Below are 19,885 nucleotides of genomic sequence, written 5' to 3' on the forward strand. Positions count from 1 at the left end.
TATGGGCGAACTTCAGGGGTGTAAATCTGTATTCTTGCAGGGTGGCAGGACCTTGATCCCTTGTGGGCCCTGTGGGTGGAGATGGGGGACACTCTGCTGGCACCGTCCTCTTGGCCAGCCCGAACCCACTCTCCTCCCCTCTCCCCAGGTGGCCTGCCCCTATGTTGGCTGCGGAGAGTCCTTTGCCGACCACAGCACCACTCACGCGCAGGTGAGCTTGGTGGCCGGGAGCAGTCAGCCCAGAGTCCAAACCCCACTCCAGCTGCCTCCCAGCTCCGTCTATCCGCTCTGGGCCTCAGTGGCTTGTCTACAGAATGGGAATAATCCTGGCAAAAAAGCCAGAGCTAATGCAGGGGCAAGCCCTTGGCACGTGTGTGTGTTTGACCCATGGCAGCCCTTGGCATTCCTGGCTGGAGGGTGAGCCGATTCTGGGCTCCAGGCCTGTGTCCTGGCAGGGCCTTTTACTGAGGCCTGAGGCCTGGGGCGCCCCGATGCAGGCTTGGGGTGCCTGTCAGGCCAGCGTACCCTTGCCTTCATTTTGGATCTTGTCATTTAGGTGAAAAAGCACCACCTGACCGTGAACCTGACCACCTTCCGGGTGTGGTGTTACGCCTGTGAGAAGGAGGTGTTCCCGGAGCAGCGGCTGGTGACTCACCTGCCAGGCTGCTCACCCAAGTTCTCCGAGCAGGTAAGGAGGTGCAGCAGGGTCAGTTTGGTTGGTGATGTGCTGAGGGTGGGACAGTGTGACCCAAGCATCAATGGAGCACGAGTAAGTGGGTCCCGGACGGCATCTGTTCCTGGTCACCATTCCCATGTGACTCGAGGAGCTCATGTCAGCACATGCTCGCTGAGCGCCAGCTATGTGCCAAGGCCCCAGTGGGGCGATGAGGAAGCAGAGGTGACTGGAAGTAGGGCCTGCCCCAGGGAGCTCGCAGGCTGTGGGGGGCCTGTGTAAATGCGGGGCTTGGGTGAGCCCGGGCTGGGGGGCCAGTGCAGAGGCTTCCAGGCCTACGGAAAGCCCCTGGCAACCCCAGATCTAAAACGGATCCCAAGGGACTCATGAGACGTCAGTGCAGCACCCTGCTCCATGGGAAACGCCTGGAAGCCACCTGGGCAGTAGTGGTTTCCTGTGCAGCTCTTGAAGGTGGCGGGCTCAGGGAGCCCATGCACGGGGGCCCAGCGTCCGGTGGTGGTCAGTAAGCCAGCTGTCGGATTGGCCTGCGGAGTGGGCGCTCCAGGGAGGCACCGGCGTGTGTGCATTGTATCTATCAGTGACCGTGACGTAATAGGTGCTTGATAGTGTTTCTGGAATACATTCGCGGACATGGTAGATGTTTGTGATTTTTTTCAAAAAAATCTATAAAACAATAAAATACCCGGTTTTTTGGGGTGTGTGTATATTGCTAGTTAAAAATCTGTACAGAGGGAGGAGGGGAAAAAAATCTGTACAGATACATAAGGCGGTTAACAGTGGTTGTCTCAGGAAGGTTGGATTGCATGTTGTTATTGTTTGTTTCTATTTTTTCCCCAACTTTATAATAAATACAATAAATAGTTATTCATTATTGTAAATAAGATGCAAGTTCCCAGGGCGAGGCTGCCAATGCCAGCTCTTTCCACACTGTCCTCTGCTCAGACGGGCTGACTCGGAGCAGGCTCAGGGCAGGGCGGCTGGGTCCCCTTCCCCCAGGAGGCACGTGGGCCTTCGCCCCCACCCTCCCCCCTTTTCCTCATTCTGGGTCTTGAATGCAGGACTCTCCGCTGCGCTACCACCCTCTAAAAGCTGTCCCTATTGCTGTGGCCGATGAAGGAGAGTCTGAGTCCGAGGACGATGACCTGAAACCTCGAGGTGACAGCCCCTGGAACAGTGGCCTCAGCACTGGGCGGGAAGCTCCGGGTGTCCTGGGCACTGGGCGGCATGACAGATGGCCCACATATTGTGGTGGCTTCCCTGGGGGTACTGACCACCCAGCCGAGCCCTCCCCGGTCTCGGCCATGTGACCCCGGGCCAGCTGGCCCCTCTGCACCGGACCCTCGCCTGTACAGTGCAGACAGCGGGCCGGGCAGGTGTGGAGGCCACAGTTGTCCTGTTTCGTCCACTCAGGTGACTGTAACTGTGTGAACGGGAACCACATTAACGTATTGGCAGATCTCGGGGGTGGACCAGCAGCCGCCCGTATCCTCCTCTGATTGGGTCCTGGGGCTCCGGAGCCACAGCTCCCCTCCGGGTGTGACCTGTGAGGGTCCCTGGCTGGGGCAGGGCACTCACCTCCCCACCCCTATGTGTGCTGGTCTCCTAGGTCTCACGGGCATGAAGAACCTCGGGAACTCCTGCTACATGAACGCTGCCCTGCAGGCCCTGTCCAATTGGTAGGTTGTCACCTCATCCTGACGACGGGGGCCAGGAGCTGTCCCCGGCGGCCTGGAAGCAGCAGCAGCAGCCCCCTGGGCTGTGACACACGTGTTGCCCTAATACACGTGTATAGGGATACAAGTCAAAACCCCTAAAAACATGTGCCCTCTGACCCAGCAAACTCCTATCGGAGTTCACCCTAAGGGGATAACAGAGGTGCGGACAGAGTTGTCTATGCAAGGATGCTTATTGTTCACGTGACCATGGGAAGGCCGCAGAGTGCAGTTCACTGGAGGCCAGCCTCACAACGCTGCAGGAGACAGCGGAGTGGCGGAGTGCGATTGAAGTGGGACGGGGTTCAGAATGTGGTCGGCGGAAAGGAGGTTGTAGAGCGGTGTGTGGTGTAATCCCATACAAAGGGGTGGGGCCATTATCTAGGAGGGGCCGTCAACGCCACGAGGCAGGGGCACCTCCTATGCCCGGCGCACAGGTGCGTCACCTGGAGGGATTCAGTGTGTGTATGTGTGAGGGAGGGAGGGCATATGACACACAGGAAAGTCTGGAAGGATGTGCCCTCAAGTGTCTAGAGTAGCCATCTTCACGTGGTAGGATTAAGGTCGATTATTATTGTTTACTTAGCTGTATTTTCTGGTTTTTCTACAATGAGTGTCTATTTCTTGTGTAATGTGATAAGTTTTAAAACTATAAGGAAATTGGGAGTGAGGGAGATGCTTTCAGGCTGGGAGGGTTTCCGCAGAGTGGGATGGCAGGGGGGGTGGGGGCTGGCTCCTGTCTCATTCACGTAACAGCCGGCCCCTGACCCCACCGGCCCTAAAGGGGGAACTCAGCTGACCTGGGAGAGGAAGGGGCTGCGTTAGTTTCCTGTGGCCACCATGACAGGACCACAGACCAGGTGGCTTAAACAACAGACATTTATTCTCTCTCAGTCCTGAGGCTGGAAGTCCAAGATCAAGGTGGTTTCTTCAGAGGCCTCTCTGTTTGGCTTATAGATGGCCCCCTTTTCCTGTGTTTTCACGCCATCTTCCCTCTGTGCATGTTTGTGTCCGATTTTCCTGTTTTTATAAGGACACCAGTCATATCGGATTAGAGACCACCCTGATGGCCTTGTTTAACTCAATCCCCTCTTTAAAGACCATGTCTCCAAATACTGTCACAGTCTGAGGTATGGGGGTTAGGACTCCAATATATATATTTGGGGGGACACAATTCATCCATAACATGTGGGATCCTAGTAGTCTGCAGGCATTTCTGGCTCCAGGGGGCTACAGTACGTCCCCCCACAAGCACTTTGCCACAGAAAAAGCCTTCGCTTCTCCACCCAGCTCTCTAAACGATGCCATGTTCCTCTTGTTTTCTTCTCTCCTGTCCTGGCTCACGGCCCCGGTCCCCCAGCCCTCCGCTGACCCAGTTCTTCTTGGAGTGTGGAGGCCTGGTGCGCACAGACAAGAAGCCAGCCCTGTGCAAGAGTTACCAGAGGCTGGTCTCTGAGGTCTGGCACAGGAAACGGTGAGTGACAGCCCCTGACTCGGGCAGGTGTGTGGGACGTGGGTTTCCGCTCAGCCCCTTATCAGGCACTTGCCCTACTTGCGTTACTTCCCCCGTAATGCTTACGGCTACCCTGCGAGGTGAAGTTCATAGCCAGCCCTATTTTACAAATTAGGGCAACTGAGGTTCAGAGAGATTTAAGTATCTTGCTCAAGGTCACACAGCTTATGAGAGGTGGAGCTAGAATTTGAACCTGGCATTGATCTGGGCCAGCAGCCACTTTGCAGATGTGTGCCAAGGCCCAGACACGTGTCGTGACCAGTTCCTAGGTCACAGCCACAAGTGTGCACATAAGAAGGAATCTCATAAGTGCTGGCTGGCCCTTTAGCTCGGTGTGAAATGAACTTAAAGACCAGAAACTTGGATTAGACCTGTTTCTCCAGAAAAAGTCAAAATTGGGAATAATTTAAAATGAGGGCATAGAAACATATTCAGTGTAGAAACAGATTATACAGCAGTATGATGCAATGCAGTTCCCATTGTGTAAGAAGCCGAGTTTGCTCCGTGTATATCTCTATGTAATTTTGTAAATGTGTCTGTATTTTCATGGAAAAATCTAGAAATCTTAATGGTGGTTATCTTTGGGTGGTGCTCTTAGTGGTGATGTTTCTTTGTTGGGCTTTTCTGAAATTTTAGATTTTTCAATAATGAACATGTATTACTTTTGAAATCAGAAAAACTACAATAAATGTTTTAGGATGAAAACAGTTTTAAAATAGGCTTGTCATGGGCTAGCGGGAAATGCCGCCACCCCAGTCAAGAGCCCTTGGTGTAGGTGAGCCATGACTTGACATTTTCCTCCTGACTGTAGAGATGTGCAAGCCTCCTGGGGCTCGTGGCCAGGTTGGCACCTCCCGCAGGTGTGGTAGGCACCTCGCTGAGTCTGATCCTGCCCTACTGGCTGGCTGCTGCCAGCCTCATGGGACTGAGCTCAGAGCAGGCGACCTGCACTAATGGGTCTGTCTTCCTACAGCCCAAGCTACGTGGTTCCCACCAGCCTGTCCCATGGGATCAAGTTGGTCAACCCGATGTTCCGAGGCTATGCCCAGCAGGTAGGCATCCGAGCTGCCCAGGGGCCGCCCAGGGTCATTGCCCACCAGGCCTGGCTCTGAAGCCAAGGCCCACGTGGACAGTGGCAGCAGCTCCTAAGTGTGGTGAGGCGGGTCCGCTCGCTGCCTGAGTCCTTTACAAATGAGGACAGTGGAGCCTCCTAGCAACCTGCTGGTGTTCTCCCCACTTGACAGATGGGGAGACTCCGAGGGCCAAGTCTCTTGCCCAGGTCACATGGCTGGTACATGACAGAGGGGAAATCTGACCTCAGGTGGTCTAACTCCAGAGTCTGTGTGCCTCGGCACTGCATTGAAAACAGCATGTGGTTTCTCATTTTCCAAACTACAGGCAGAATTTTTCACTTTTATTAAAGTAAACATTTGTTTACAAGTTTTGTAAATCTAGAGAACCCCTTTGAAACCAGTGTCTTCTATTGCACAAAATCATGAGACCAAGACGAAGCAGTGTGCAGCCACATATATACCTCAGTCGCAAGCCAAGCTAATCATGGTCCAGGTCCCTGCCCTGGGCTGTCACATAGCTAGGTCTCTGTTTGTGCTGCCTGGACGTGGGGACCAGGAACAGAGCAGTGGTCACGTGAGGGATGCCTTCAGCCCCCATCACCCTGCCTCCCACCCCTTCCTGGGATGAGGGCTGCTGGGTGTTTCTCTGCCCACATTCTCCATCAGCTGAATGCCAGGCTCCTGACCAAGAAGCCTGGCACTACCCAAACACCACCGTTTTGGGAGAGTAATAATGTCCACACAGTGGCAAAAATGCACTGTTTATTAAGTGGCCACTACCAGCCACATAGGTACAGCCCTGTTTATAGTCACACAACTCTCTTAAAGTGCCCTGTCATCACCCGCATGCTACAGGTAAAGAGCTGAGGCTCAGAGAGGGTCTACATCTCTTTCAGGTCACACAGCACATAGCGGCAGGGAGGGGATTCAGGCCTAGCCGAGCTGTTCCGTCCCTCCCTGCGGTGCTACCCTCAGTCTTGACGAGGGGTCTCGCTGGCCCTTGGGCTCCCAGTGAGGACGCCGTGGAGCAGGGCCACTCGGCTGCTGCCTCACATCCACCGGACTCCAGAAACATCCCTTTCTCTGGCGCTTGGACGTCAGCAGAGGATGTTCCTGAGTCTGAAGCCGGAGGACGCTGTCACGCTTCCACATGGCGTGAGATTTTAGCAACGAGCACAGAGTACTTTTGTTAAGAGGATGAGCCAGAAAGAAAAGTAGATGGCGTGTCGACGGCCTGTTTCTTAAAAGAAACTTCCAGAGCCCCCGACACAGGACACATGTGTTCTCCCCCCCCCCCCCCCCCGATGCCAGATAAGCTAGTGGTTCATTTCTTTGATCTCCGAGTTTGGCACTTGGCCTAAGGACACGCACCCAGAGCCCCCTTCCCCTTTGCTAGGATGGAGAGAGCGAGGCCCCTCGCCCCGTATGTGATATGAGGCTCGGCTGCATGGCTGGGGCTGGCCGCTGCATGACGCCCGCCCGCCTCGTGTGGGTCAGGAATGGGGCTGAGGTGGGGACTGTGAGGGGCCCAACTGGACTTTGAATTCAGTGGCCCAGCTTGACACCCAGTGCCCCCACAGCTGTCGGAGGCCGGCAGCATCTTCAGGCCTTTTAAAGCACCCCCTGTGTGTGCCGCTCTTGGCAGGGACCAGTGGGCAGGCTATGCCAGAGGCCTCGCTGCCCTGACTTCCTGCTGCGCTGGTAACCTAGTCATAGAGTAGTCAGAACAGAAGTGTCACAGCTGTAATTTGAGCCCTGAAGTGGCAGCTTCGAGTCATGTGCAGGTCTGTGGGAAGGCGAGATCCCGCCTCCAGAGCCTGTAGTCATGCCCCAGGTCCCAACGGCAAGGGAAGGCGCTGGCACGGGGGCTGGCAGAAGGACTGGGAGAGCAGGGACAGCCAGAGGCAGGGTGGAGGATGCGGGCCACCTGGCCTGCGGGTGGCATTGCTCCCTGCGGACCTAAGCCAAGCCCTCGCGAGCACACGCACCTTCATTGTCACCTTTGTCGCGAGCACACGCACCTTCATTGTCACCTTTGTCCCTCCATGGGCTCCCTTCCTGCCCCCATTGTCCCCTCCTCTAGGGAGCAAGGTAACTTTAGTGGCTGAATGTGATGCCTCCGCTGCCTCCCACACCGAGTTGGAAGCAGGGCTACAGAGCCAGATGGACCTGCTGGGGGTCTTGCTCTGCAGCATTACAGCTGTGTGACCTGGGAGGGCCCTCAGCCTCTCTGAGCCTCGGTGTGCTCAGTAGAACGGGGTTAGGACAGAATTGTCATGAGGCCACTGTGAGGGGTCGACCGTGCACCTGCCCATGGCACCAGGTAGGGCCCGCTAGAGACATGACCGGCGTCCTCGTCAGCAGAAGCAGCGGGGAGCGAGGGGCAGATCCCCCCACCCCCATGGGGAGCCCCGCCGACACAGCCCCTGGTTCCAGGACACCCAGGAGTTTCTGCGCTGCCTGATGGACCAGCTGCACGAGGAGCTCAAGGAGCCGGTGGTGGCGGCCACAGCGGCACTGACCGAGGCTCGGGACTCGGACTCGAGCGACACAGATGAGAAGCGGGAGGGCGACCGGAGCCCGTCTGAGGATGAGTTCCTGTCCTGCGACTCAAGCAGTGACCGGGGTGAGGGTGACGGGCAGGGTCGTGGTGGTGGTGGCTCTCAGGCCGAGACGGAGCTGCTGATCCCAGAAGAGGCCAGCCGTGCCATCTCCGAGAAGGAGCGGATGAAGGACCGCAAGTTCTCCTGGGGCCAGCAGCGCACAAACTCCGAGCAAGTGGACGAGGACGCCGATGTGGACACCGCCATGGCCGCCCTCGACCACCAGCCTGCAGAGGCTCAGCCACCGTCACCGCGATCCACCAGTCCCTGCCGGACACCAGGTACCAGATGGCCGTGTTGAGTGCCAAGCACCGACATGCAGGTGCCCGCTTGGTTCTCCCACCTCTCCGGGGCATTTCTACCACGAGACCCAGCTTCCGGGAGAAAAACCGGCTAACAGATGGGTCCAGACTCGCTTAGGTAATAAAGCTGGAGTGGGGTGGGCACAGACAGGGGACACACAGTGGGTCCAGACCTCGGTCCCATTAGGAGGTACTGGCGGGTCCTCTTTCCGACCGGGTCCTGGAGCTGGCTTGGCCGCGCTGGCCCAGCATGGTCCCCTCTCTGTCCCCAGAGCCAGACAATGAGGCCCACATGCGCAGTGCCTCTCGCCCCTGCAGCCCCGTCCACCACCACGAGGGCCACACCAAGCTGGCCAGCAGCCCGCCTCGCGCGAGCCCTGTGAGGATGGGGCCATCGTATGTGCTCAAGAAAGGTTCGGAGGGTCGGGTCGCGGGGGCGGTCGGTCGGCAGGGCGTCTCCAGCTGGAGCTTGGGGCTGGGAGTGGAAAGCGAGCCTGTGGCTGCCATTTTCGAGCACTCGCTGCCAGGGGCTGTGCCGCGTGCTTGTCCCTGAACCCTCCTCACAGCACGGGGACATGAGTGGGGGAGCCCCATCTTACAGAGCCATGACTGAGGCCCCAGGAGGTGAATTGCATACTCAGTCACGTGACCCCGTGTCCTGGCCAAGCAAGCCCTAGCTCCCGCCCCGTGGTCCAGGCGGGCCGGTGGGGGCTGGGCCCAGTCCTGTGCTGTGCCCCCAGGCCAGGTGCCCAGTGCTGGCAGCCGGAGGCGGAAGGAGCAGCGCTACCGCAGTGTCATCTCAGACATCTTTGACGGCTCCATCCTCAGCCTCGTGCAGTGTCTCACCTGTGACAGGGTGAGTGCCCTGGGGGTGCAGAGGGACGTTCAGCCTTCAGCAGCCTCCGTGGAGCTCACTGCAGTTACGGGTGGGGGACAGGTTCTCCACCCGCTGCCCTGTGCCTCACACCTGCCAGCCGGTGGCTGGGACTCAGGGTGCTGACTCTGCTTGGTCTGGGCAGGGCGGAACCCTGGAAGGTGGCGACCCAGGTTGACCTTTAACCCCACAGGTGTCCACTACAGTGGAGACATTCCAGGACCTGTCGCTGCCCATTCCTGGCAAGGAGGACCTGGCCAAGCTCCACTCGGCCATCTACCAGAACGTGCCAGCCAAGCCAGGCGCCTGTGGAGACAGCTACGCCACCCAGGGCTGGCTCGCCTTCATCGTGGAGTATATCCGACGGTATGCCCCCTTCCGCCCGCTGGAGACACAAGACCACCCTGACCTGGACTTGCAGCCTGAGCAGGCGACACCTTACACAGCACAGTGCAGGCATTTGCAGGGATGCGGGCGCAGTCCCGAAGGGAGCTCGAGGCTGCAGGATGTGTCGGAGTCAGCCAAGTGGGGTGGGGGTGTCCCTGTCCACTTTGGGGTGGCCTGGATTGGGTGGGCCCTTGGATTGGAAGGCAGGTAATGACAGGAGTGACGAAGTGGCAGCTAGAAAGGAGGTTGGCGGCTGGAGGGCAGTGGGCAGCTTTCCGTAGCCCCCACTGTGCCACGATGCCGGCTTTACCTGCCTGATCTTAGGAACCTGCACTCTGCCCAGGGGACAGCCAGTGTGATCAGGGCTCCTTTACAGATGAGGAAGGCGAGACTCAGAGAGATGACGTCACTCTCCCAAGGACACCAAGCTGCTGGCTGGTGGTCCCAGATGTCTGGCTCCAGACCTCTGCCCATTTTACCCACTAGGCCAAGCTTCCTCTGGGCTGGAGCGGACCTCAGCCCAAAGTCGTACCCTTGCCCAGGCCCTGGCAGCACTCCCACCACCCCCTTTCTGTCTCTATAGATTTGTGGTATCCTGTACCCCCAGCTGGTTTTGGGGGCCAGTCGTCACCCTGGAAGACTGCCTTGCTGCCTTCTTTGCTGCTGATGAGCTGAAGGGTGAGTGGACCAGGCTGGCCGGTGTGGGGTCTCTGGGTCAGCCCACAGTATGAGGTTTCTGGGCCTTCCTGTCAGCATCCCACCCCTGCCTGCCAGGCTGGGCTTGGGACTGCGTGTTCTCCCAGCCCACCACGTTGTAGTCTTAGGGGTTCACCTGCTTTTCTTTTCTTACCAATTCAGTGGACAAAGATGATACCGTGCTTTAATTTTGCATTTCTTTGATTATTGATGAGCTTGAACATTTTTTTTTTTTTGTAAATATATTGGCTTACAAAAAGCCAATACACTTACTTTTGGCTGTTAAGTGTTTCCTATTTTGAAATTTCCCATTCCTGTCCTTTTCCTGTTTGTCTGTTGAGTCGGGCTGGACTTCCAGTACTATGATGAATAGGGATGGTGAGTGTGGGCACCTCCTCTTGTTCCTGAAGTTAAAGGAAAAGCTTTCTTGTTTTCACTGTGGAGTTAGCTATGGGCTTGTCATATATCTCCTGTGTTATGTTGAGATATGTTCCCTGGACACCCAATTGAGATCTCTACCATGAAAAGATGGGTGTTGAAATTTGTCAGGTGGCTTTTCTGCATTTATCGAGAGGATCATATGATTTTTATCCTTCATTCTATTAATGTGGTGTATCACGTTTATTATTTGTATCTGTTGAACCATCCTTGCATCCCAGGGGTAAATCGCACCTGATTGTGGTGTGTGATCCTTTTAATGTGCTGTTGAATTTAGTTTGCTAGAATTTTGTTGGGATTTTTCCATCTGTATTCACAGGGATATCAGCCTGTAGTTTTCTTTTGGTGTCCTTTATATGGCTTTGGTATCAGGGTAATGCTGCCCTCATAAAATGAGTTTGCAAAGTGTTCCCTCCTCTTTAGTTTTTTGGAAGAGTTTGAGAAGGATTGGCATTAATTCTTTAAATGTTTGGTAGAATTCACCAGTGACACCTCCTGGGCTTTTCTTTGTTGGGAAGTTTTTTATTACTCCTTCAAATTTAGTCATTATTGATTGGTTCAGATTTTTATTTCTTTATGATTCAATTCAGCATTGGTAGGTTGTATATTTCTAGGAATTTATCAGTTTATTCTAGGTCATCCAATTTGTTGGTATATAATTGGTTGTAGTAGCCTCTTATGATCCTTTGTATCTGTGGTGTAAGTTGTAATGTCTCCTCTTTCACTTATGATTTTGTTTCTTTGAGTCCTCTCTTTTTTTTACTTGGTGAATTTAGCTAAAAGTTTCTCAATTTTGTTTATCTTTTCAAAAAAAACAGCTCTTAGTTTTATTGATTTTTTCTATTGTTTTGCTAGTGTTTTATTCACTTTTGCTCTAATCTTTATTATTTCCTTCCTTCTTCTAGCTTTGGGCTTAGTTTATTATTCTTTTTCTAATTCCTTGAGGTGTAAAATCAAGTTGTTTGAGATCTTTCTTTTTTCTTAATGTAGGCATTTATTCCTATAAAATTCCCTCTTACTACTGCTTTTGTTGAATCCCATAAGTGCTGGTATGTTGTGATTTTATTTTTGTTTGTTTCAGGATAATTTTTAAATTTTTTTTAAAGATTTTTATTGGGGAGTTGGGGGATGGGAACAGCGCTGGGGAATTGGGGAAGGGGAACAGACAAGTTGCTGCCCTTTTGTTCTTCAGTCTAGTTGTGGAGGACGTTGCTTCACTGGCCCAAGTTGGCACCATCATTGCGCTCTTCCCAGGTGAGGCAGATCAGTCACTGGCTTCTGGATGGCCGCTCACGCTGGCTGCTGGCGGCACACGGTAGCCCATGGCAACCCACTGCAGCAGGGGCTGCAGCCAACGCTGTCGCTGGTGACTCACAGCAGCCCAGCTCCAGGTTGAGCTGTTGTTCAGCATCTTAGCTGTGGAGGGCAGTGTCACTGGCCCTCATATGTGGGATCTGAACCGGGGCCCTCTGGCGTCCCAAGCCAGTTCTTAACCATCGCGCCACTCACCTGGCCCCAGGATAAGTTTTCATTTCCCTTTTGATTCCTTTGACCCATCAATTGTTCAAGGATGTGTTGTTTAACTGCCACATATTTGTGAATTTTTCAGTTTTCCTTTTATCATTGGTTCTAGCTTCATACCATTGTGGTTGGAAGAGATACTAGATATGATTTCAGTCCTCTTAAATTTGTTAAGGCTTTCTTTGTGGCCCAGTGTGTGATGTGTTCCAGACAGGGCTCCATGCAGAATGTGTGTTCTGGTGCTGCTGGGTGGAATGTTCTGTGTATGCCTCTGGTGGCTATTTGATCTGTAGTGTTACTCCTGTCTGCTGTTCCCTGATTGATTTCCTGTCTGGCTATCTATCCAGTGTTGAAAGTGCAGTATTGAAACCCCCTACTATTAATGTATTGCTGTCTAATTCTCCCTTCAGTTGTGTTAATATTTGTTTTAAATAGTTAGGGACTCCAGTGTTGGGTGCGTATGTATTTACAACGGTTACATCCTCTTGATTAATTGACCCCTTTATCACCGCACAGTGACCCTCTTTGTCTCTCGTAACGGCTTTTGACTGAAAGTCTGTTTTATCTGACATAAGTGTAGCCACCCCTGCTCTCTTTTGGTAAACACTTGCACGTAATCTCTTTCTCCATCCCTTCGCTTTCAGCCTATGTGTGTCCTTTAAACTAAAAGAAGTCTCTTGCAGGCAGAATATTGTGGTTTGATTTCTTAAGTACAAACCGTTATGTGCATTTCTGCTCCCCATTTCCCATCCCTGCTAACCTTCGTGTCTGTGTTACTGCCTAGGTGACAACATGTACAGCTGTGAGCGGTGTAAAAAGTAAGTGTGTGCATTCTGGGGGCCCCTCCTTCGTTTCCCATCCCCACCCTCTGTGGTCCGTCTATGTTCCACACACTTCCCATACGTTTCCCCCGGAGAGTTCGGCCCTGACCTCACAGAGGCAACCAGGGTGGGAGGGGAGCTCATCTGGCCCCTCAGCTGCCACACTGGAGCACTCACCATCTCTCGCGGGCTCTCTCCTCCCAGGCTGCGGAACGGGGTGAAGTACTGCAAGGTCCTGCGGTTGCCTGAGGTGAGCGGAGCAGCCCCCACTACCTCAGCCTTCCAGGGCCTCTCCACGCTGACTTGTGGTGGCGTGCCGGGGAAAGCCTGACCCCTCCCTGACTCGGGAGCTTCCGAGCTAAAGAGGCCCATGGAGATGCTACTGCGTGGGCTGAGGGACCTCCTCGGAGGGTCTGGCAGATGCAGAGGACTCATTTTTCAGTTTGTAACTTGGCTGTCTCTCTCTCATCACCATGACGCAGGCAGAGGGGGCGCTGAGGCTACCGCCTACAACAGGCAGCTGTGAGGGGCGGGACCGGGCCACAGGGTGTCAGGGAAGGCTTTTCTGAGGCAGTGGCTTCTGAGTGAGCCCTGAGGATGTGGGCTGGTGTCAGCCTCGTGGTGGGGAGCGAGGAAGGGACAGTGGGTAAAACCCCGAAGCAGGAACCGGCTTGGCTGAGCCCAGGAGGGCCCGTGGGGCTGGAGCAGAGAGGAACGTGTCCCAACATGCGGTGCCTGGGACAGTGCTGAGCAGGTTACGGACGCCTCTGTGGAGAAGTCCCCTCCGAGTCTGTGCCAACAGAACTGGTCGTCAGAGTTCTTCAGGTGGTGAACTCGACAGGCCAGTGGCAGTCAGCTTCCTGTACAGACCAGCCCAGCTCTCGGGCAGCCGATCCTGTCATGCAGCTCAGCCCCACTGTCCCATCTGCCTGTATCGTGGGACCTAAGGGAGCCCCTCCCGGCTCCCATGCAGAGTTGTTCCTTGTGTTCAAACGGAGTCAGTGGGTGGGACCCATCAGCAGGGATGACAAGACCTGAGTGGGTCAAACAGTGGTGTAATGGGTGTCCTGAAGTCCTGCCTTGAGTCCCCTGTCAAGTTACCGGGATCACAGGGCCCTGGTCAGCCCTGGAGTGACCCACGCTCCCCTCCCCCAGATCCTGTGCATTCACCTGAAGCGCTTTCGGCATGAGGTGATGTATTCCTTCAAAATCAGCAGCCACGTCTCCTTCCCCCTCGAGGGGCTTGACCTGCGCCCCTTCCTCGCCAAGGAGTGCACGTCCCAGATCACTACCTACGACCTCCTCTCAGTCATCTGCCACCACGGCACTGCAGGCAGTGAGTCTGGCCACCCCCACTCCCACCCCGGCCCCGGCCTATCTCTGTCCCCTGGGGCATCTGTAACCAGCCTGCCTCTCCCGTCGCAGGTGGCCACTACATCGCCTACTGCCAAAACGTGATCAACGGGCAGTGGTATGAGTTCGATGACCAGTATGTCACTGAGGTGCACGAGACGGTGGTGCAGAGCGTGGAGGCCTATGTCCTCTTCTACAGGTGTGCACCCTGGGCGGCATTGGGCGCGGCGGCCTGTGTCTGTGACCTGTGGGCCTGGACACCCTACTCCCCAGGGCTTGACTCTGGGTGCGTGTGGGGTGCTGGAGTCGGGAGGTTTTCAGGCTTGGGGGGAAGGATTTCAGTTTTTAAGAAAGCCCTCTGACTGCTGGAAATCCGAGAAGTTGGGTTTGGGCCTTTGGGAGGTGAGGGTGGCTCTGAAGGCACCCCTGGACAGGGTGTGGCCGGAGCCCCAGCACAGCTGCCCCTCCGTCTCCCCTGCCTCACCCCTGCCCAGGAAGAGCAGCGAGGAGGCTGTGCGGGAGCGGCAGCAGGTGGTGTCCCTGGCTGCCATGCGGGAGCCCAGCCTGCTGCGGTTCTACGTGTCCCGAGAGTGGCTCAACAAGTTCAACACCTTCGCTGAGCCAGGGCCCATCACCAACCACACCTTCCTCTGCTCCCACGGAGGTGAGGGCGCCTTCTCGGTGGTCGGTGTGTGGGGCAAGTGAGCCGAGCCCCCACCCCTTCCATGCACCTTCCTCCGCAGGCATCCCGCCCAACAAGTACCATTACATCGATGACCTGGTGGTGATCCTGCCCCAGAACGTCTGGGAGCACCTTTACAACAGGTAAGGTACCAGAGCCAGCCTCTTCCGGGAGGCCAGCCTGCCCCTGTCCAGGTCAGCACTCAGCTGGGCAGGAAAGACAGGCAGGGGAAGGACTGCCACCATGCCCCCCCGCGCTGCCTTCCACTTTGGCAGCAGACAGCACGGAAGCCGCGGTAGGGACCTCCTGTCTGCAGTGAAAAAGACGCACGTCATTTTGGGCATCCGGGTAGATCCTTCCATTCCCAAGGGGCAGAGAACTGGCTCCAGCAAAAGCGAGCATGTTGGTCTCTCACAGATGGCCCTGGGGGTGCTGGCTGCAGGGCAGGCTGGCCGGCGTCTCCCCCTCACCCTGAGTCGGGCTCAGGTGGCCTTGTGCTTATGTTGCATGGGGCCTTCCACGTTCGAGTCTGTCAAGACCAGGACCGTGTGGCTCTCTCGTTGAGGACCTGCCCAGGCCCGGGTCGCTCTGCAGCTAGGCAGGCAGGATGTGCCACCCAGCCAGGAGTGGTCAGACGGATGGGAAGGAGAGGCCAAGGAGTTGTGTCTGCCCTGGCCTTGTGTTGAACTGGCTTTGCCCCATCCATGTGCAGGCCAGGCTCAGAGCTGGTGGCGGGTCAGAGTCCCGACCCATAGGGAGATGCACCCCAAGTCCCGTGGGATCACCCCCCTACCTGCAGAAGGACCCGCAGCCTCCCTTTGCTGTCGCCCTCAGGGTCTGGCCGGGTGGGCTCTCGACCACCACTGCTGTGACCCAGTGGTCAGGAGAGGAAGTGGGAACGTGAAGCTGTCCTTAGGCCATTAAGCAGATACTGGGATGCACCGGCCCAGGGTCAGGCGCTCTGTTGGGCACTGTGGGCGTGCTGGTGTGCAGGTGCCCTGCTGGTCTAGTGAGGAAGACAGACAAGTCAACAGGCCGTGCCCAGGGTGCCGAGGGAAGCCCAGTGGGGGCCTGATGGGTGGGCCTTCCCAGACGGACTAGGAGGCCTGGCCAAGTTCCACTGCCGGTCCCGCCAGGACCCGCCCCTCAGGGCTTGCGTGTGTGTCTCTTTCTCTCTCTCTCTGTTCCCCCCACCCTGGGTGCAGGTTTGGGGGTGGCCCTGCCGTGAACCATCTGTACGTGTGCTCCATCTGCCAGGTGGAGATCGAGACACTGGCCAAGCGCAGACGGGTTGAGATAGACACCTTCATTAAGGTGCGTGCAGGTGGGGGTAGCGTGGGGGAGCTGGGCCTCCAGCCTCTGCTGGGGACACCTGGGGACTTGAGGACAGAAGAGCTGTGTGCAGTCAGGTTCTGTTCGGAGGATGTGTTCTGTGGTAGATCAGAGTGGCCAGAGGTCTGACTAGACTTTTAAGAGTTTTGCTGGCAGAAGGGGTTGGGTTTAGTAAGTTTAGGTCCACCTGCCTGGCGTACTGTTAAGCAGCAGTTAAAGGGACAGGGCAGTGCTGTTTGGGGCTGGATGGCCCCTTATTGTGGGTGCTGTCCAGGATGTTGTGGGAGGCTTAGCAGCATCCCTGGCCTCTATCTGCTCGATGCCAGTGACAACCAAAATCACCTCCCGACACTGGCAGGTACCCCCCGGGGGGCAGAGTCCTCCCTGTTGAGAACCACTGGGTTCTACAAATTGACATGGAGTCAATGAAAAAAGCAAATTGCAAAACAGGACCCGATACGATCCATTTAGGAGACAGACTTCTGCAATGGACACAGATGTGTGTGTGTGAGGACTGAGGTCCGGAGGTCACCCCTCCATGGTGCCGCTCAGACCAGGGGACTCCGGGACCATCTGCCATTCAACAGTAGAGGGTGGGGTAGAAGACGCCATAGGCCGTGGTGCTCTGGCCATTGAAACACTTCCGGTCAGAGCAGTTCGTGAGTGAGTCAGTTCTATGAAGTGAGGAAAAACAGCACTGACAGTGTGATCTCAATTGAGCTTTTAGGAAACTATGGAACAGATTCACTAAAATGTTAGTGGCAGCCGTGGGAGTGAATGGTGGGTCGTGGGAGACGTTCGTGTTCTTTGAACTTGTCTGGAAGTTCTGAACGGACTACCTTGAGTATCTAGTGATGCGTAAGAGTGGGGGTGAGGATTGGCGGGTGTTGGGACATTTACGCTGACCCTTCCTTTTGCTCCCCCTCCACCCCCACCCCACCCCCCCCCCCCCCAGCTGAACAAGGCGTTCCAGGCCGAGGAGTCGCCTGGCGTCATCTACTGCATCAGTATGCAGTGGTTCCGGGAGTGGGAGGCCTTTGTCAAGGGGAAGGACAACGGTGAGTCGGGCAGGGGCTGGGCACCGCGCCTGGCACTCCCCCACCGGGAGGGACTTGCTGGCTTCCGATCTGCTGGGTGTGTTCCAGGAGGCAGAGGCCTGCGCCCCAGCGGGGTGCCCAGGGTCTGTGTCTGCCCAGCAGGTGTTTGGTGCCATCCTTCAGGTGACTGCCCTCCCAGGGTGAGCAGAGAACTAGGCGCCCTTCCAGCTGTCCCCAGCCGGGCCAGACCTTCCTGCTGTAGCAGGCCCAGAGCAGCTCGCTCGGCCTTTCCCTCCCGTTCTCCCGGCTGATGCCCAGAGGAGGCTGCTGTCCCCTCCTGCCGGGCCTTTTTCCCTGGGGATTCTCTTGCCCTAAATAATAGATTTTAGTTGACAGATGGCTTCAGACTCTTAGGAAAGGACTAAGACACTGTGTCCTCTGACTCCTTGATTGACTGAGGTGGAAAGAGGCTCCTCACAAGGCAGCTCCCAGAGTCCCCCCCAGTCTGGCAAGGAATAGCAGAGCGCCAGCCCTGGCCCGCATGGGGCCACCCTCACCACCCGCCAGCCCCACACGCGGGGTCCCAGACCAGGGCCTAGGGCCTCGCGGGGTTGGCAGAGCCAGCAGGTTCTGTGCACTGGCCATTTGCTTTCCAGAATGGAAGCACCCGCCGAAACAGGTCGGTGCCTCACTGCCATCCAGCCCCTGCTGGGCAACGAGGCTGCAAGGGACACCCCGCGGCCTCTCTGGTGTTTGTGGGGGCAGTTGGCCATGGCTGTACTCGAGAACCCTGCTCCAGAGTCACAGCCCCACCTGGGGCCCTGGCTTTACCTCCTGCCAGCTCTGAACTGGTCAGTTACTTCCCGTCCCTAAGCAGTTCTCATCTCACACGGCTGTCGAGGATTACAGGAACTATTGGGGCACACAGGAAGGGTGCTCAGCGAGTGGCAGCTGCCATCAGAGATTAGGGCAATGTCCCCCTGCACTGGCCCCCTTCCCCTACACGCTAGGGTCAGGGATGAGGGTGTGAGTCTCAGAATTCCCTCTGCCGGGTCCAGGGACACTGTGAGGCCCTTCGGGCTCTCAGACTTCTGTAGATGGGCATTTGGTGCCCCCATTTGGTGCCCCAAGATCCTCACCCCATAAGGACTTGACACTGACCCCCTAGGCCCAGGACAGCCTCTTCGGGATCACAGGTGTTGGGGTCACACCTTGACATTGGCTCTTCTCTGTCGGGTCGAGGGCCATGGCGGAGGCTGGGACTGGGGTTTCTTCCTGCTGGGCAGAGGTGCTGAGCCCGCGCCGCGTCTGTTCCAGAACCCCCTGGGCCCATTGACAACAGCAGGATCGCGCAGGTCAAAGGAAGCGGCCACATCCAGCTGAAGCAGGGTGAGTCTCACCGGCTGCAGCCCCGGCCTCCGAGGCCAGCCAGGTTCCCCTCTGCCCCCCTGGCTGCCAGTCACAGCCCTTCCAGGAGCCCCCTTGCTGCCTGAGTCAGGCTGAGCTGTCCACCGGAGTCCAGGCCCAGGGCCTAAGCGGACGGCCGAGGCGCATGGCCTGTGTGTGTGTGTCCTCAAGGCCCGTCTGCCTTCTGCCTGCCTCCCCTGCCCACCCTTCGTGTGAGCCCCAGTGGGGTCCTTGGAGAATGGATGCTGTACTGGGAAATCCTGAGGTTTCCGTTTGACAGCTTTGCACAGAAGCCTGGGGTTGCCCTCCCTCTCCTTGGGGACCCGGCCCTCCCGGAGACCCCACTGCCAAGGCCATGGTTTCCTCGATGGGACGAGGCCGTGAGGGGGCAGGGGTGACCCAGCCCCGACCAGCGGCCTCTCGGGCCCTGCAGGTGCTGACTATGGGCAGATTTCAGAGGAGACCTGGGCCTACCTGCACAACCTGTATGGCGGCGGCCCTGAGATCGCCATCCGCCAGAGTGTGGCCCAGCTCCAGGACCCAGAGAGCTTACACGGGGAGCAGAAAATCGAAGCTGAGACCCGGGCCGTGTGACTTGGTGGGCTGGTCTGTAAGTCCCCTCCTCCCTCTGCAGAGACCCTCTCGTGTCCCCTAAGTGTTGGACGAGCGTGTCCCTGAACACACCTTCCATGAGGCTGCTTGGAAGGACACTCAAGTGGGCCCCGCCGGGCCGAGTGACCCCGGGGTCCCCACAGGCCCCCACCTTTGCCCTCCTCCCTGCGGAGGGTGTGTTTGTACCCGGAAGAGAGGCTGGTGCTTTGGAAACCCCCAATGTGTAGAGGCAGAAAAGATGTTTGGTTCACAGTAACACTGGAACTAGGAAATACATCCACTTCAGTGGATTGGTATTTAAATGACCAAGGCTCTGTGACGTTAACTCCGGTTGGTCTTTGTCTTGGCAGTGCTCACGTGTCACTGCCATTGTTGTCATGTCCCCATCCCAACCTGCCCTCCCGCTGGCTCAGGCCCAGCCTTTGTCCTTGGAGCTGTCAGTCGGGCTGTGGCCTTGGGACAGAGGGTCTGGGCGTAGCTGCTGCGTCATAGGCATTTCCCACTGGGCGCCTGGTCCAGCATCTGAGACCCACAGGTAGAAGCTGGTGAGCAGAGTGCTCAGTGCCCGGGCAGCAAGGATGCTGCCGCATGTCACTGGAGCCGCTTCCTCCCGAGGCCCCGCGTCACCCTGCAGCTCCCAGTTGTCACAGAAAGGCTCCGGAATCCTGGGCTGCTCTCAGTGGTTTGGCTGCAGACTAACGACTCATCTGAGATTGGGACCGAGTGGGGGGCTGTTTCTGGACGCAGCTGGTCCCCTTCACCCTGTGCTGCTGAGCTGGCCCCCGGGATTGGCTGTAACTTGCCACATCAGGGAACCTGATGACAAAA

At 56.6% G+C, this 19,885-nt stretch overlaps 1 protein-coding gene across 8 annotated transcripts in view; it reads left to right on the top strand.

Annotated features, from left to right (window-relative positions):
- USP20 (ubiquitin specific peptidase 20) overlaps positions 1-19,879 on the top strand; it is a 38,534-nt gene extending 18,655 nt beyond the window's left edge. For 6 of the 8 annotated variants that reach the window (XM_019638188.1, XM_019638161.1, XM_019638171.1 and 3 more), the window contains 21 exons: positions 149-211; positions 557-688; positions 1,753-1,849; positions 2,301-2,370; positions 3,767-3,880; positions 4,893-4,971; positions 7,429-7,876; positions 8,170-8,310; positions 8,638-8,753; positions 8,965-9,137; positions 9,742-9,836; positions 12,598-12,631; positions 12,839-12,884; positions 13,790-13,970; positions 14,060-14,186; positions 14,482-14,651; positions 14,731-14,812; positions 15,875-15,983; positions 16,957-17,059; positions 18,356-18,427; positions 18,879-19,879. In XM_019638188.1, coding sequence (XP_019493733.1) covers positions 149-211; positions 557-688; positions 1,753-1,849; positions 2,301-2,370; positions 3,767-3,880; positions 4,893-4,971; positions 7,429-7,876; positions 8,170-8,310; positions 8,638-8,753; positions 8,965-9,137; positions 9,742-9,836; positions 12,598-12,631; positions 12,839-12,884; positions 13,790-13,970; positions 14,060-14,186; positions 14,482-14,651; positions 14,731-14,812; positions 15,875-15,983; positions 16,957-17,059; positions 18,356-18,427; positions 18,879-19,039 — 2,613 coding nt within the window. In that variant the 3' untranslated portion in view covers positions 19,040-19,879. Of the gene's footprint in view, positions 1-148; positions 212-556; positions 689-1,752; positions 1,850-2,300; positions 2,371-3,766; positions 3,881-4,892; positions 4,972-7,428; positions 7,877-8,169; positions 8,311-8,637; positions 8,754-8,964; positions 9,138-9,741; positions 9,837-12,597; positions 12,632-12,838; positions 12,885-13,789; positions 13,971-14,059; positions 14,187-14,481; positions 14,652-14,730; positions 14,813-15,874; positions 15,984-16,956; positions 17,060-18,280; positions 18,428-18,878 lie in introns of those variants that run through there. The other 2 variants (XR_002123524.1, XM_019638208.1) reach the window with 2 other exon arrangements.
- The last annotated feature ends 6 nt before the right edge of the window (positions 19,880-19,885 follow it).

This window comes from Hipposideros armiger, unplaced genomic scaffold, assembly GCF_001890085.2.
Source record: "Hipposideros armiger isolate ML-2016 unplaced genomic scaffold, ASM189008v1 scaffold_3, whole genome shotgun sequence".
Taxonomy (NCBI): domain Eukaryota; kingdom Metazoa; phylum Chordata; class Mammalia; order Chiroptera; family Hipposideridae; genus Hipposideros; species Hipposideros armiger.